The sequence below is a fragment of the Peromyscus californicus genome, unplaced genomic scaffold (assembly GCF_007827085.1).
Source record: "Peromyscus californicus insignis strain IS unplaced genomic scaffold, ASM782708v3 Scaffold_11__1_contigs__length_118956290, whole genome shotgun sequence".
Taxonomy (NCBI): domain Eukaryota; kingdom Metazoa; phylum Chordata; class Mammalia; order Rodentia; family Cricetidae; genus Peromyscus; species Peromyscus californicus.
In genome coordinates, this window is record NW_026294402.1 from 58,196,938 (window position 1) to 58,215,292 (window position 18,355).

Genomic DNA, 18,355 nt, shown 5'->3' on the forward strand with positions numbered 1-18,355 from the left:
AGACAGGATAGACAATATTGACAAATAGAGAGTTTTGACCTGATTCACTGAAAGGAATAATAAGTCAAGATGATTTGAGTTCATCAGAGAGAAACTGTTAGTCAGTAAAGAATTTAGAAAACTATTCAAGTAATTGTTCAAACATTTGAAAATTCAAACTGACTTCACTGTAAATCTATTACTTTAAACAAAATAATTATTTACCTTGCAAATATGTTAGAAAGATAAATTCTTTCCTTGTAGAGGAAAGAAAAAATATTTTTACCAATATCTACCCAAAAGTTGCAGACAGTCATTGATGTAAAAAGATTTACTGTACCTAGGATGTCACACATCCTCCCCAGCTGCATGTTCTGCTGTATGTCCAAATCAGAAACATGTTCTCGCACAGACTGGTCATATCCTAAAAGGCAAAGTGTCAAAACAGAAACAGCACATCAATATAGCACACATGGGAATTTCAAAATGTCACAGTCTGCATTTTTAGGGTCAAAAATTTTCTCCTCTGCAGCACCTTGCAGAAACAAAGTCCTAAGAATACAGTCTGTGTTTCTCAAGGACTAAGCATAGAAGATGTGCTACACAGCGTGTTCTGCAATAGAGGTTCCTATTCTTTCAATACCAACAAAGCTCCCGAGAGTCAAGGTTACAAATGCATGGAGAAAACGTCTACCATTTAACGTGAATGTTCAGAAGGACATCTGAAAATGTTAGGCTCAGTTTTAAGGGATTGTTGTGGCTTTAAAATCATACAGCACTTTGAAGTTGGATCCCAGAGTCATTCTACACAAGGTTCAGTCAAACCCCTTACTGTCAAAAACATGTACTTAAGAACTCACATATCAAAGAAGCACCCTCTGCTCCAAGTCAGAACTTTTAACCTTCAAAGGGCGAGAAAAGTGAAGGCATTTACTCTGTCCATACTAAGAAAGTCCTGTGGTTCCTTTTGTTTTTACTGGAGACGGGGCAGAGGGAAAAAACACATATGTGTTACCACTGCCCAGAAATGCCGCGAAAGAAGTAGCAGCTTCTGCTCTAATGTCAGGCCTTAAAACAGTGGATCCAAACATGAACTTGAAAGGCATGCATCCTCACAGGCAGGAACATTTTGAGAGAGGCTTCCATGCCTCCTTGTGGTTACTGAGCCCAAACACATGTCTGTGTGTAACTGCTATAGAAAAAGGGACTTTATAGATGAATGCAAGATATGACACCCATTTCTTTTCCAGCATAAGGAAAACTATCGCAATTCAGGCGGCAGGGATCCAGACCAAATGAACACTGATAACTGCCTCTTTGCTGATCTGAAAAGCGAAGAGTTTACAGTTCACCTGAAAGTCACTCTTTGGTTTTTCTGCAACATGAACCTAAGAATCAGAGAGACAGAAGCACCAATGGGTGATTGGAGTCATTTTAGAAAATGACTATTAATTTCTCTAATAATTTAGAGAGCCACTCCACATATGAAAGTGAGCAGAGGTAGATTCAATTTCAGTGTTATTTATATACATGGTTATGATATTGTAACACTTATAATTTTGTGTATCTACAATCAATCTATCTACATACATCTATCTTTATTCAGGTAAATGTCTTAAAGACATATTAGCAAATAATATATATTGAGGTTATAAGAAGATAAGGGAAATGCTTAAAGAATAAAGTGTGATTTCAAAACATGCCTGAGACTATTCCATGACTACATCTTCTTTCAAAGGTAAAGATAAAAGGTAGCATGATATTTCTAGTTAAGATGATCCAATTTAAAATGTAAAAGATGTTTGATCACTTTGTAGCCACATGTGCAGTGTGTGAGTAAGTGTGTTTCATTCATTCATTCTTGAGGTCAGTCTTCCAACAAATTACCTGGCACCTCTTTTACCACTGACCAGGGATGCATATTAAACATGTATACAGAGCGATGAGAAATGGTTACTTATCCCTGTGCATATGCCCATTTCCTGTCAGCAATCTCAGAACACTGTTATAGAGAATCACATGAAGTAACAGATACGAAGACATTTTGGAAATTTCAAAGTAGTGTAAAATATGAGGTATTTTAATGTTATGAGGTATCTGTACTTCCAAAGCACAGGACACATTCTGTGATAAGCAACATGGACATTGTGTGACATGCAATGTATACATCAGCAATAAAGCAAAACTTGGGAGTCAATTTTTTAGATTTATTATGTGAGAGTGTGTATGCATATGCATGCATGTGTGTGTCTATGTATGTTACGTATGTGCAGGTACCCCAGAGGCCAGGAAAGAGCATCAGATCCCTTGGAGCCAGAGTTACAGGCAGTTGTAAGCTGCCTGATGTGAGTGCTGAGAACTGAACTTGAGTCCTCTGGAATAGCAGCAAGTGCTCTTAACTACTGAGCCATCTCCCCAACCCCAGGGAATCAGGTTTAGGTTTTTGTTTTGTTTTAAAGCTAAGTTTATTTTTATGTGTTGTAATCCACAAAGTATAGGTGTTGATAACAGGTGAAAACTGCTAACAATGTTGGTAGCATAGGTTAAATACAATGGTGACTTAACCAGGCAAGCATCAGCAAGGATTCTGGGGCTTTGGGATGTTAAGCAGCATGTCCTGTGTCAATGAGACATCATACTTCAATATAACTGCAAAGGTATAGTTATCAAAGGCCAGATAGGAACACTGGGTTCTGATAAGCCATCAGTCTCAACTTTGTCCTGTTATAGAGAAGAAACCAGGGATTAGTGCTCTGTCCAGGATCACCTAAATCTGTAAATTCTTATGTATTTCAGCTACTTCATATTTTGCTCTTATGACCAATATAAATACATAACATACAAGAAAAGATCCTCTAATGGTAGCAGAGAAGTATAGGAGGAGAAACAGTTTTTATAATTTTTCCACATTAATTTCCTATTTTTGTGGCAGGCATCTTAATGCCAGAATCTGTGGATATGCTAGGCTATGTGCAAAGGGAAATACAGTTGTTAACTTTGACCTTAAAATAAAGAGACCGTTCTGCATTTTCTGGCTACACCTGAAAAGACAGGTATCCTTAAGAGTAGGGAAGGGAAGCAGAAGAGTTGGCAGTTAGGGATGTGACAATACAAGGAAGGCACAGAGTTGCAATGCTGTCAGCCTTAAAGATGGAGAGAAGGGATCAAGAACCTTTGTGAATTCTTCTATGGATAATGTCTACAAGTTTGAGAGGAACCCTATTTTCCCATCAGGCCTCCAGCCAAAACTACAGTTCTACGGGAACATTCAGTCCCCTTTAGACTTCTGAGCCACTCAACTGTAATAAAATAATAAAATTTAAAAATACATTTATATTTTTTTAAAAAAGCATTATGTACACGCATATGTGCGTGTATGTATGTGTGTGTGCGTGTGTGTGTGTGTGCGTGTGTGTGTGTGTGTGTGTGTGTGTGTGTGTGTGTGTGTAAGGGCAGAAGAGGGTGTCTGGCCCCAGAAGCTAGAGTTGCAGGTGGCTGTGAGTTGCTTACCATGTATGCAGGGAACTGAACTGCTCTGCAGGAGCAGGAAACACTCCTCACTGCTGAGCGTGCTCTCCAGGTTCTATTTGCTCTGTTTTAGGACATCAGTTCTATACATTGTCCGTCTTCCCTTGCTTCCACTAAGATCCACCCTTATCGGACATCCTGTCTTCCTTTTCACCTTTGACTGAGAGATGAGAGGGCCAAGATCCCTAGCACATGCCACGAAATCATTAAGTATTCCCATCATTAATATGCATTTCCTAACCTCAGCTGAGCCAAACTGAAATTCTCAAAAGGAACTTCATTTAAATCTGAGAACATTATTATTACTGTAACCACAAATCTATCTGAATACAGCTTCTTTCATGATAGGCCCTTGTGTCTCATACCCTTTCCTTTTCTTTCTTCCTTTCTCTCCTCTCTCCTCTCTTTCCTTTCTTTGTATATGGTGATTGTATGTGTGCAATATGTGTATGCCTGTGGGCGGCATAGGCCAGAGGTTGATGTTGGCTGTCTTCCTCTGCTGTTCTCTACCCTATTTTATAAGGCAGGGTCTCACTGAACCTGTGGTTCACAGTGTTGGCTAGACTGGGTGGTCAGTGAACTCCTAGGCACCCGTCTCCACCATCTCTCCCCTAGTGCTTGAGGTACAGGTATGTGCTAGTCTGTCTGGCTTTTCTGTGGGTGCTGGGATTGCAGACTCAGGTGTTTATGCAGCTAACCTTTGCCCGCTGAGCTAGCTCCCCACCCTACCACTCTGCTGTGGTCCACGTTGGTTCTTGACCTCTTTTCACTATCATTCTCTTGTATGCTTAATCTTTGCCTTTTACAAATGGTACCAGTGTGGCTCCTTGGCTGTTTACTCATATTACATCTCTCTTCACTCCTCCATCACTCCAGCCCTATAACAAGACCATAGACCAGAGAACAGACACTTGAGGAATCCAGCCAACTGAGTGACCTGAATGTGCCTGAAGGTCTTACTAAAAGACTTAGTCATGTAATTCTCAGCCCCTTTCCTCATGTGTTCTCTTCACCCCCAGCCTTTCAATTCTACAATTGCGTTCTCTAATCTAGAGAATTTCTGATAAGTTCAAAGAATGAGGGATTTGTAAGATTTTCTGGGTCTTTATCATCATAGAAAAACCCAGAAGTGGCAGAAAGGAGCCCTCTGTCTCCCTCTTCACTCTGGAGGAGCCTGGTTTCTTTCCTTATAGCTATTTTTATCACCTGCAAACCATTCCCAGTGGTTTTGGTTTTGTTGTTGTTGAACAGGGTCTTACTATATATTCCTGGTTGGCCTGTGTGAACTGGGGTAGCCTTGAGCTGGCCATGGTGGTGCACACTTTTATCCCAGCTCTCACAGAGATTTGCCTACATCTGCCTCCTGAGAGCTGGGATAAAAGTGTGCACCACCATGGCCAGCTATTCCCAGTTTTATATAATGTTCCATCTTGTCCGAAGTAAGTAGTTGAGCACATGACTGTCCTACTCCACATCTAAGAAGGACACTGGTAAGCTGCCTCTCTAAAGTCGCCCCACAGTTCCGGTCTGTTATTGAATCTGTGATGCCATTGTTGGCTACTGGCAGCGGTTTCTCTGTACCCACCTGCTGCTTTCTCCACCTGCCCCAACACTAGGCTTTCACAAACACCTAGCGGCTGAAGCCAACTGTTCCTTTGCAACCCAAAGGCTACTTCTTCGAGCACCGGCTTTTCTCTCAGTAAAACCCCAGGAATTAAGAATGCAGCCAAAGGCTGTGTGAGACAGACTGGTGTGCCTCCGTGGAAGGCATCCATTGCAGCAGCCGGTCACATGACGTTGATTACCCTGTGGTTGACTTTAAGCTCCTCCTTTCTTTAAGCATTCTCCCTTACAGTGGTACTCAAGGAAGAGGAGTGGAAGATGGACTCCTGGTGACCAACTACTTGTATAGCCATCCATATAAAAGTTATATAAGTTAGATGGTCCTATGTAGTAGTTCCAGCCTTTTTCTCATTTTGAACCGTAAATGGTGATGCTGAACACATCACATCCTACCAGTGGCTTACAATGTTATAACAGCTGTACTAGTAACTCCATTCCTTCTCTTCTCTCAAGAAAGCATGTTGGGTAGAAGCTGAGCAAGACAGACATCATTACAGAGGCAGCCTGGAACTGCTCCCATTGGTTAAAAAAGCTTTGACATTCCAATAGTTAAAAATAAAAAGCTCTACATGACAGTCCTCACAGATGACTGTGAAGTGTCATGTAATAATCCAGAGACCTGTGATACAGACAGTCAGGTTGCCGCCATGTTTTAGTGACTTGGACCAATATGAAAACACAAGATTTGAGAGAGTAGGGAGTAGGAACCAAAAGGTTGGGAGAGACCCCAGCTGAGCCATTTATATAACATGTACAGTGCCAGTTTAGTTAAAATGGATAGTTGTCTTTTGGAGACAGTAGAAAAAGATTAGAGGGTATTATTATGAAGGTATAATAAACATAGTAGGTATATTTGCTAAGTTTTTAAAATGTGCTCAAACAGATTCACTGTCAAGAGATGGCATTTTCTGTTGTTCCAGCTAAAGCATCAGAATCTCAGATTATGTCAGGGGCTCTGAGGGCACTGAAACCATTTTGGGGGCTCTACAAGGTCAAAACTATTTTCAAAATGATTTTGAGAAGTTATTTGCCTTTTTCAAGGCAACCAATTCCCTGTAAGTCCTGAAACATAGAGAATTTATTGGTGCCCAGACTCCACGTTAAAGCCAACATGTAACACCAGCACAGCTAAGGTTAGTCCAAAGTCAGAGAAAAATGTATACAATTATTTGAAAAGACTATAAAACATTCTTCCCTTTCCCAAACATTTCATCTCTATAGGGTCAGATTTTCTATGTTTCAACCTAAACAACACAGGTAACAGGCTGAATACAGAAACCTGAGAGTCGAGCCATGTTCTGTTAAGAGATCTGCAAACTTACCAAACTAACCATGCTTTTTAAAAATTGGTTATTGTTTTTATACAGTCAACACTGATGATGGGTTTATTAGTTTGTTTCTTACTTTCTCAGTTTCTTTCCTTGCTCCCTTCATTCCTTCCTCCTTTCTCTCTGTCTCTGTCTCTCCCTCTCTAGAGGGAGACAAAATCTTGCTATGAAGCCCAAGCTGACTTCAAATTTTCAATCCTCCTGCCTCTGCATTCTTAGTGCCGGTGTTACAATCAATACAGTAAATGATGACAGACAGAATTAACTTAAAGTTCCTTAGGATCTTCAAGTATCATTTTGAGAAGCATTGAACATACTTCAATATTTTAAAGACAATTGTGAAGGCTATTTCAAAGATTAGATTTTAATTTAGTATATTACATTTATTTTAAAGCCTGTCATAATATTAATCTAGTTAATGAAAAGTCTGTGAGCTTGTGCCACTTAGAACCCACTTCAGTGCCCTTTCTATGTGTTATGGTTCAGTGTTGGGCAGCTCAAGACTGACTGCTTATCTTCATATTATGGAATCACTGGCCAGTTCTGATCAAACCTATGAATGAGTATTGACTTAGATTACTTGTCTTAATACAACATGGATAATACACATATGTTTTAATTTTAGTTTGTGCTATGAAGAAAATAAATGTTTATGTGTTCTTTGCCTTATCTTAAAAGACCTGGATATCTCTAGGAAAAGCCATAGGAGAGATCTTGACTGTACAGCTTTCTGACATAAGGACCTAGTGTGGCATTTCCATAGCTTATTTATAGACTCCATACTACCTGCCAAAATATATGTTGAAGCCAGTGAAGACTGGCAGGGAAGTTCCAACTTCTTGCCCCAAAGTATAAGGATCAAAATCTACTGAATCTTCGAGTTGGTAACAGAAAAATGAGAGTGGAGAGGTATGCTGTACTTAGAGACTCAGGACAGACTGACCTTCCTCTGTGCCCTTGGTGGTGGTTGTGGTCCACCTGCCTTGCTCACAAGGGAACTCTGCCTTCAGCTCCTGGGTTGGGAAGGAAGGTAACTACAGCTAGGAAGCAAACTTTCCATCAGCCTTTGGGGTAGCCTGTGGTCATGTGCACACCAAAGTCCTCTTATCTTTTCCCCCAAACTTTTGCAGTAGTACAGGCCAGCTGAAGAATGTTGTCTATGAACTTTACAAGAACTGTATTCACAATGTTTCTGGAATGGAATATTTTGGAGACCCCTAATTGTGTTAAAGCTGAAAATAGTTTGCTGAACTAATGCCCAGAGGAAAACATAAAACTGTGTACGTAATTTGTAGCCATTAAATCAATTGGGCAGTTGGCAATAAATAAAAGATTACGTGGAGGCAAGCCCAGCACTTCAGTGTGCCTTCCATTTGCCTTTGAGGAGAGGGAGAGAGGAGACTCATGATGGGAGCTGATTGGCCTCCAGTGGCCCCAGAGTTCAGCTGGAACCGCAGAGCTTACTACGTGGCACATCCCACCTCATTGCAATACATTTTTTAAATGCCACTGGATTTAGGAATAGCCCCAGTTGATGTACTGTAACAAAGAGGTGCAAGGGATACGTTCAAAGTGGAGGAGATAACCAAATTAAAGGAACCGCCAGCAGTGCAAGGTGGCAGGTTTAGTTAGACCTCTTTTTTTTCTAGAGAAATTAGAATTCTTTGTTGTGCTTCTTTCTTCTTTGATAGATTATGCTTAAAATAGAACTGAGTTTTCTATTCCTGCTATGAAGCATAGAAGATTATTTTGTTATAATTATATTTCATTAATAAAAATGATGAAAATATGCAATATCCAATTAAGAGATCAGCCTACATTTTTAACTTATGAAATTACAAGGCCAATCAGTTTCTATGGACAATTAGTCAATTGCGCTCCACCTTCCTGGTAGGTTAAAAATAGCTACAAATATTTGTCACTTCTAGGAATACTACCTGAAATACTAACCATCAATCAAATTTGTAACTCTCCTTTTCAAGGAGGCTACTCTGCAATATATAATGTCATAATATTACTATTTTCAAACTCTAGATTTAAAAATACATTCTAGTATTTGCAGTAAAAATGTCACTGAGAGGCCATCTTTTCTGTATTTGGAGAATGCAGTTACTGCTTTGGGCACAAAACCAGAGCAGATAGTCAAGTGTCTCCAACAGTAGTTAGTGTGTTACACACCTTCCAGTACTCCACCTTGAGGTCAGAGGAGTGAGGACAGCCCCACCTGGCTGGCAGCGTGGTGTAATTACCTCTAATGATCCTGCTATGAGTGCCCCGTGGAGGAAGACGCCAGACAGTCTAGAGGAAGTGTTTGCCCGAGCCTGATGGCCCTCCCAAATGATTTTGACTAGTGAATTGAACTTACCTGCACTCTGGAAGCAAAATTATTATTATACTGAATAAGTTGGGTGGATTTTTGTTTGATTGATTTGTTGTTTGTTTTGTTTTTCAATGTACTTAGGAAAAACTAGTTTCACTTCCATTTTTATGAACTGGCCTATGAGACAAAGAAGCCATTTTGTATCTGTCTGAAATCTTTGTGTATTCCCACAGGAAAGTGGCAAACAAATAAAAGGTACCTCATATTATTAAAAAGGAAAAATGTATATAACTCCGCACCTGTAGAGTAGGTGAGGCAACTGTTTAAGGTTATCAACTGACTTTAGGATCCCAAAATCATTTCGGGAGACCTGAAGCAGAGGCTGCAGAAACAAGCTGTCCACGAGGTGGGAGCGCAGCTGGCCTCTGTGCATGTTTTACAGGGAATGTACCTGAGCTTGCTCTTGTCTCTTAAAAATACATGATTAGAAATTTTCCTTGAAAATTCGTATTTCTGTTGTTTGCAAACAAACAAAATGCAGTGGTGGAGATCTCATACTGATTATGTGTTTATTTACACTACATATGGGCAATATGAAAGAAAACAGCTTTAATCATAAATTTAAAATCATGCTTTGTAATTCAAATATTTATGATCAGGTCACTCTTCCCCTTGGTTTATATTCACCAAGCCTTTGAAGTGGTGGGAGATTTACATTTGGAATTCCTGGTGCTGCCCTATTTACACTGTTATGCAGGGTACTTTTACTTCTTTGGAGATTCCTTTGTGTCCGACATCTCTGCAGAGTGGATGGCTTAGGAGGTTTTTGTTTGTTTGTTTTTTGGGGGGTGTCAAAAGTGGAGTGTAGGAGGGAGAAGCTTATGGAAATGACAAGTGCAATAACCTCATGCTTATCCACACTGTAAGGCAGGGACAGACACTGAGTGCTTATCCACACTGTAAGGCAGGGACAGATACTGAGTGCTTATCCACACTGTAAGGCAGGGACAGACACTGAGTGCTTATCCACACTGTAAGGTAGGGGACAGACACTGAGTGCTTATCCACACTGTAAGGCAGGGACAGACACTGAGTGCTTATCCACACTGTAAGGCAGGGACAGATACTGAGTGCTTATCCACACTGTAAGGCAGGGACAGACACTGAGTGCTTATCCACACTGTAAGGTAGGGGACAGATACTGAGTGCTTATCCATACTGTAAGGTAGGGGACAGATACTGAGTGCTTATCCACACTGTAAGGCAGGGACAGATACTGAGTGCTTATCCACACTGTAAGGCAGGGACAGATACTGAGTGCTTATCCACACTGTAAGGTAGGGGACAGATACTGAGTGCTTATCCATACTGTAAGGTAGGGGACAGATACTGAGTGCTTATCCACACTGTAAGGCAGGGACAGATACTGAGTGCTTATCTACACTGTAAGGCAGGGACAGATACTGAGTGCTTATCCACACTGTAAGGTAGGGGACAGATACTGAGTGCTTATCCACACTGTAATGCAGGGACAGATACTGAGTGCTTATCTACACTGTAAGGCAGGGACAGATACTGAGTGCTTATCCACACTGTAAGGCAGGGGACAGATACTGAGTGCTTATCCACACTGTAAGGCAGGGGACAGATACTGAGTGCTTATCCACACTGTAAGGTAGGGGCCCACTTCTGGTTCTAACTCTGAATAAAATACAGAAAGCAAAACAAGACCCCTGTACACTAACAGGCCAAATCTACAATTAGTCGCAGAAGCCAAAGCTCTTGCACCTTATTCTAAGGCCCCAAGTCAGTTAATTGGGTCTTCAATTAGCCTCTCGGGTTGTAATCAATTACAAGTGTAATTTCTGTGTGCGAGCGTATTTTGTGCAAAAGTAGTCTCAGCAAAACCATGAGTTCGGGTCAGATTCGGATCTGTCGTGGCTCAGTTACAGGCACAGACAGGCGAGACCAAAGGCTTCGTGCGCTGCCAGCGTTTCCTCACCAGTTCCCACAAGCCTTGGGGCAAAGCACGTCTCCATCATCTAGGAAGGTCTGTTTACTTTATTACTATTAAATTTTACTAGTTTTTTTTTTAAAATCTTAGTTTCAGTTATGAAGTAATTATAATATTTCTCTTTCATATTACTATTTAGATGTGATGTTTCTTTACCACACACCAGTATTCAAACAGGAATTCCCACATTTGAGGGAATGTTTTACTACATTAGATCACTGGCTGTATTTCTCTACTTAAAAGGACTTAACAAAGCACTAATAGGTAATATTGAAATCCAGTGGGTTTTGCTTTTGTCAAAACTCTACTAAGTCAGCATAAACAAAATCCAGCCTCATTCAGGAAATTGAACAGTCTAGGTAGAGGGAAACACGAAGCAAAGCCAGCAGCCAGCAAAGGCGAACACCAGCAGCAACTCATGTCGGAAGCGAACTTCCAGCACAAACTTCTGAATTTCCCCGTGTCATTTTGGCACACCTATTTTACCACTGCGTTTCAGACAACAGCTTTTCAGTTCCCCAATTCATAAATGTAATTAAATAATTACATTAGTGCTAATTAACATGAAACTGCAGATTATTTAAGCGCAAAAAACACTATTCAACTTCTTAATTATTCTTGTTCACACAGCATTTCCTTTTGCTCAGGCGCCCTAGGTGCAAATAAAACATCCCATCTGCTCGCAATTAGAACTAAATAATTTCAGAGAATGTAGCTTATCATTTTGACTGCACATTTGATTAAAAACAGTGTACAAGCAATATCCTGGCTTATTGGCGTAACAGCAACAACACACACAAGCCTGTGTTCTTCCATCATTAAAGAAGATCGAAAACATTATCTGTTATTTCAGGGGGAAAAATACAACTTTTTAGTTCATTTCATACAGATGAAAGCGAATTACAGCAAATCACCTCTCCACTGAATAGCAGCCCCCACATAATGACTTTATTTGCTTAATCCCCAAATTAAACGCCGTTTCGAGCGAGGGCCCTGTGTTATTACTCTCATCATGTCGAGAACATTTTCCTGCCGAGACCAATTTGAATAAAACAAGGGGCCTTCCTTGAACTCAATCAAGGAGCCATAATGTGGTGGGTAATAGAGGTTGCTGATAGATTTGCAGGCAAAAGTGTTATACCTAATGATGGGATATGGATAATAGTCCTCCTGGAGGTCCTGATGCGACTCCAGTTGGCTGCCAGATGCTGAAAAGCAAGAAGAGCATTGATCAGTGACAGGAAGCTGTAGTGGATTCATCTAGTCAAACTTCAGCTGTTTTTCCACTGTACAGTTAAGCCAGGCATAAATTATATTAATTGATTTAATTACATACTTAAAACATCTTCCCCAATTAATTTAATTAGGTGGCTACATGATGCTACTGGCAGGGGAAGATTAGAGGCAGCTCACTTAATTAACAGAATATGAATGAAAAAAAGAGAAAGCAAACATAAATGAAATTGTGAGCACTAATTAAAAGGCTGTCTGCAAACTTAAATACTTCCTGACAAAGTGGTGACAGCAATGTAGACAAGTGAGGATATTTTTTCTAGCAAATTAAAATGTCAGAAGGTGTGTGTGTAGTATATATGTGTGTGTGTGTGTGTGTGTGTGTGTGTGTGTGTGTGTGTGTGTGTGTGTGTGTGTGGAGAAAAGGTAGTGCACTTAGAACACTGACTTTCCAACACAACTCCCATAGTCAAAACAAAAAAAGCATTTTCTTTTCTTTTATAGAAAAATTGCAACAGATTTTTCAGGCATATAAGCCAGACTCTGGGTTAAGACTAAAATACGCTGCACAAACAATCACAGAGTTTGTGCATCTTATTCTGAGGAGACGTATAATTGCAGGATTCTGGGTGGGAGGGTGGCTGGAGAGGGAAGGGAAGATAAAGAGACAAGTTATTGCAGTTGTTCAAGCAAGAAATGTTTAGAAAAAGAGGTCTGCTTTAACAGCTGGCAGCCTGGCGCACCTTGGCTCGAATTCGGAAATTCTCCAGGTGTCTCTGGCGAGATTCCTTCAGTATCTTCTTTAGTCTGGACTTGTGGCAATGTAAAAGCCACGCAAGGGCGATCACACCTGAGGCCCACTTCTTCTGGCGAAAACCAATGAAGAATTTTCTCGCCTTAAAACATTTCCATGTGGCTTGGATCTTGATGGCAGCCTCTGTCTTCCCATCTTGGCCCTTGTACCTCTGTCCCGGAAGGTTTATCAGCATTTGGATGTGACCTGGGTTCTCTAACACTAACAGAACATCACTTCTGGTAAGTTTATTCTTCAGCTCAAATTCTGGAAGCAGGGACACCAAACTCTTCCCTTTTACTTTAGCTTCTGATATTGCATAGTCCTTGAGAAACTTCTCGATTTGTTCCAGGAGAGAAACAATACTTCCCCAGGCTAAGCTATAATGTGCTTTGAATGCTAAGAAGTCTGGGGCTGCCTTATCTATGGTGCCATCATAAATAACAAAGTCATAATCCCACGGTGATTTCAGAATCTTAGATGGTGTAGTAACAATCAGGGCCTGGGAAAAGAAAGTTTGCCAGAGGTGAAATATCCTATGATCCCTTTAAGAGTGTGATCGACACATATGTACTAACACTTTATCAATTACCACTTAGTGATGGGAAAATATGGTTGCTAGAACTGATTTTACATATGTACATCAGGATGTCAAAGTAATGTCATTAAGGATATCTTAGTGATCATGAGATGCTATTAAACTATCATAAAACTGTTATAAAAGTTATAATATATAAAGATATAACAGTTTATAAATATATAAACAGATATATATCTGCTTCATATAGTGAAGCAGATATATATCTGTTTATAATATATAATGATATGTTTCCTTGAGTCATTTTATAACAGTTATATATAATATATATCTTTATATATAATGATATATATGATATATATAATATATATTTATCCTTATATGGTCAGCTGACCATATCAAAGGAAACCAAAAGCAGAAACTTTTATGATCTATTTCCTTGAGCCATTTTATAAATTATATATACAATACAGATATATATCTTTGTTTTATATATAATTTATAAATATTAGCTATATATTATAGTTATATAAAATTATAATAATTCATATTTAATCATTATAATTATATATAATATATAAATATATACTCTCTTGCAATTCTATTTGCACCCATGGTCTTAGAAAACTATGTTGCTGATTCTTTGGTTTTTTTGGGTTTTTTTGTTTGTTTGGTTGGTTGGTTTGGTTTTTTGAGACAGGGTTTCTCTGTGTAGCTTTGGCGCCTTCCCTGGAGCTCACTCTGTAGCTCAGGCTGGCCTCAAACTCACAGAGATCTGCCTGCCTCTGCCTGCTAAGTGGTGGGATTAAAGGCATGTGCCACCGCCGCCTGACCTGATTCCTTGTTATTAACTTGTCATCAACCCTAAAAATGGAAATACACTATTTTATGTGTAAATGTCCAGAGAAATCCTCTAGGAGTGGGATGGTGGGTGATATTTTTAAAGTATTTTTCTATATTAAAAACACCATGAATTATGTTAAATCAAATCAGAAGAGATTTGAATGACAAAAGAAAAAAACATAATAACACCCTCACATAAAGTAAAGACAACCAAACCTGGGTCTGGTGGCATAGGCCTGTCATCCCAACTGCTTGGAGGAGTGATCAGGAATAAGGAGCGTAAGTTTGAGACTTGCCTGGACTCCAGAGTGACTTCCTGCCCATCCTGCACAACTTAATGAGAGACCTTGTCTCAGAATAAAAAAGGAAAAAGCACTAAAGATAGGTTCCATGGTAGTGCTTGCCTAACAAACACGAGGCCCAAGAGTCAAGCCTGGACTAAAAGGAAAATCTGGCCAATAAAAAAACCCTGCATTTCAGTTACTGATACTTGTTGCATGAGAAAGAGACATTCTGCACCAGGATCCAAAAGTTGCTGATGACTAAGAAAAGAGGGAGGGAGGAAACAAGGAGGCATGGGTGCTCCTGCCTTGAAATCCCTCATGATGGCTGTTTCTGCTTACTCAGGGATTTAAGAGGTCAATTATCTTCAGCATAGCCATTGAACATACATATGCCCATTTGTATCAAATCACAGGATTTTATTGTTCTCTGCAGTTTTAAGAGCTTTCACCAAACTCAAAGGAGAAAAACAGTGAATGTATCAATAACTGCTGTGAATGGTATTGCCAGGTTGGGATGGTTCATGCTTTGTCTCCAATAACTGTGAACTGTGAGTGATCAATAGGTACAAAGCAAAAAACACTCTAAGTCTTGGAGTCTCAGAGAAAAAAAGTAAGACAAGACCTATATTTATACTAAAGACACAGTAACCAAACACAGTGAAATAGAAAACTTCAAATTCCGTTCTCAAGTTCTAAGGAGAATAATGAACTGTCATCTCAAGTCAAAATACTAAGTCCCAAAGGGCCAAGTCCCCTTATCATTAAATGCCAACTCCAAACAGCAATGAGCTTTTGCATACTTTTCACTGGAGAACTGTTATAAGGCATAAGAGCAGTGGAAAAAGTCTTTTTGCCAAGATTATCTCTCTTTCTGATCTAATCAAGACAGCAAGAGAATGTAAATTGTTTTGCAGATGGAAGTAAATTTCTTCTTCCTGAGTGAGCAAGAGAGAGTTTGACAAAGAATGCTCCAATTAGCAGATGTTAGTGCTGGCAGGATGAGCCGTGAGTCCGCAGAGAAGACGGCAGGTGGCACATGTTCCCAAAGAAATAGCCCATGGCTACATTTCCACCTCCCTGCAAGGATGGGTTCTGATGGTGGAAGGTAGAATTCAGAGAAGAATGGCAGGGCTCCATCAGTGAGAAACAGACATGCAGAATGGCCACAGATGGCCATGCATGGAGCTGGCGGGTCTTGCTAGTCACATGTTTGATCCAGTCATGAAGACTCAGACCCCTATAAGAAGCAAAGGCTATGGATGGGTGATTTGCCAGAGAATCCTGTCTCCTTAAAGATGTTCAGATAATTTCAAAATTCCTTATTCTTATGGTGAATAAATAGTAAAGGAGTGGGGGCTATCTATGAAACAAAACAGTCCGGGGCAGGGATTCAGAAGGGAAAAGACTCCTTCATCTCTCTCAGACAATGCCTTTCTGCAGGCTGGGTCCAGGATATCTATGTACATCCACAAATATGGATTAGACCTTCTGATGGAATCACCTAGGTTGGACTGGAGTTGTAGACTTTAACAGGGGTTGTTTTAGAACAAAAGGATTCCACCTTTTTACCTTCATGGATGAGATACCTGCTCTCAAAGGAAACATGCTCCTGGACACCAAACAGACCACTCAGGTGCCAGGAAGCTATGGGTTTGGAGTCAGCTAAAGCATCGCTGTAGTACATCTGTCACAGAGAATGCCACACATGGGAGTACTTCAGACTTAGAGCAAGAAAAGACATGCCTCTCAAGAGAAAGGCTTCCCAAATTAAAGCAGTGTATCAGCATTGTGAGATGCACTGAGCAGGTGAAGGCAGAGCTGCTTCCCAGCCTGCTAGGAATGAGAGCCCTGATTAAAGGTCATGCCATGCTTCAGGTGCTGCCTCCTTCTGTTCTTCTTTTATCTCCACTAACTTGTCAAGTATCGTGTGTTGGTGTTCCCCACACCCTTCCATTTCTTCCTCTTTTGTTTATAATGCCCTGCTCTCCCAGTGTGGTATTACTAAGTAGCAAAGTGGGGTGGCTGTGTTGAGACATCTACATCCTTTCACCCTCTTTCTTGGGACCACAGCTACACCCATCCCTTTGTGAAATGCTTACACTCTAGACCAATCCACCCTCCCCCTGCAGCTGGAACCTGTAACTGTGGCCTAATTATTAGCATCCTGCTCTAACTGACTGAGTCAACAAGCTGGGAAATGCTCTTTTTCATTTGCAAAGTGTAATCACTAATTAGGTAACTTTCAGAGTTTCTGGCGCAGTTATTTTAGGGGAAATTCTAAATCTAAAAGCAGAGGAAGGCAGGATGATGACCTGTGCTACTAAGACCCAATGTGAAGCAACATAGATAGGCCCAGGACTGCAGCTGTGCTAGAAAATTTAGGAAGAACATCTGCAAAAATGCAGAGAACACATTCAGGAAGAAGAACTTACTTCTAAGCAGATTTTTTTTTTGGTACCAGGTATTGAACTCAGGACTTCATGCATGCTAGGTAAGCACTCTACCCTTGGGCTACATTGCCAGCCCCAGGCTGATTTCTTTTTCATTACTGTTGCTGTTATTTTGAGACAGGATCTCACGATATAGCCCAGGCTGCCCTCAAACTTAACCTCAGCCTCTTGATTGCTAAGATTACAAGTATGCAGGCCTGGAGAAATGGTTTAGTGGTTAAGATCACTGGCTGTTCTTTTAGATTCTAAAGGAATCTAAAATTTAGAAGATACAGGTTCAATTCTCAGCTCCCACAAGGTGCCTTACAACTATCTGTAACTCCAGGTCCAAGGAATCAGACTCTCTCTTCTGACCTCTGCAGGTACCAGATATACATGCAAGAAAAACATCCATATACATAATTTTTTTAAATTATAGGCATGCACCATCATATCAGGCTAAGATGAATTTCTTATTGAAAAAAATCATTTTCATATATATGGACAGCAGATGGACATAGTATAAAACTGATCTACTATTTATAAATTTTATCTCCTAGTAGTGAATAGTGGGATACCTGGGAAATCTGATGTGGATGGCACCTTTACAGAATGATAATCATTCCACTACCTAGAAAGAGAGACTACAAAGTAGTTAGAAGTTTTCCTGTGTCCCGGCCAGCCAGTGGCTAGGACAAATCTCTCCCACTCGTGTCCCGCAAGTAAACACACAGAGGCTTATATTAATTATAACTGCTTGGTCATTAGCTCAGGCTTATTACTGACTAGCTCTTACACTTAAATTAGCCCATAATTCTTATCTATGTTTAGCTACGTGGCTTGGTACCTTTTCTCGATTCTGCCTTGTCATCTTGCTTCCTCTGTGTCTGGCTGGTGAATCCTGACTCAGCCTTCCTCTTCCCAGAATTCTCCTTGTCTGCTTATCCTGCCTATACTTCCTGCCTGGCTACTGGCCAATCAGCATTTTATTTATCAATCAATCAGAGCAACGCACATCCACAGCATACAGAACGACTTTCCACAGCACTACAATACTCTGCTGCAGAAACCAATGTTTGGTTTCTCTTTCACCAAAACACATCCATTAGGAATAGTCTAGGTGATTGCACTGTAGAGCTGAGAAAACTCTTCCTGCGTATATAGTTCTAAATGAGAGCTTAGATTAAGGGATGGAGAGAGTTTCCCTTAAGTCTTTATTATTCCTCAAAGATGTCATTCGTCTGACCTTGTTTTTTATTTCTAGTGAAGGTCCTCAATGTGTCAATTTTTGTATAAAACAATGTTGAGACCCTCAGTGGGCTCAAACTGTTCAAAAGACACAACATTCATAGAGAGAGAGAGAGAGCTGCTGACTTAATTGGGTTTAGGAACATAGCATAAGCACAGTTCTGAATTTTAAAACATAAGGGATCTTGAAAGTCA

At 40.2% G+C, this 18,355-nt stretch overlaps 1 protein-coding gene across 1 annotated transcript in view; it reads right to left on the reverse strand.

Moving 5' to 3' along the window:
* Iqch (IQ motif containing H) overlaps positions 1 to 18,355 on the reverse strand; it is a 184,749-nt gene that overhangs the window by 87,544 nt on the left and 78,850 nt on the right. The window contains exons 10-12 of the mRNA XM_052763476.1: positions 12,769 to 13,320; positions 11,934 to 12,000; positions 320 to 403 (exon numbers count right to left, since the gene is read on the reverse strand). Coding sequence (XP_052619436.1) covers positions 320 to 403; positions 11,934 to 12,000; positions 12,769 to 13,320 — 703 coding nt within the window. The remainder of the gene's footprint in view (positions 1 to 319; positions 404 to 11,933; positions 12,001 to 12,768; positions 13,321 to 18,355) is intronic.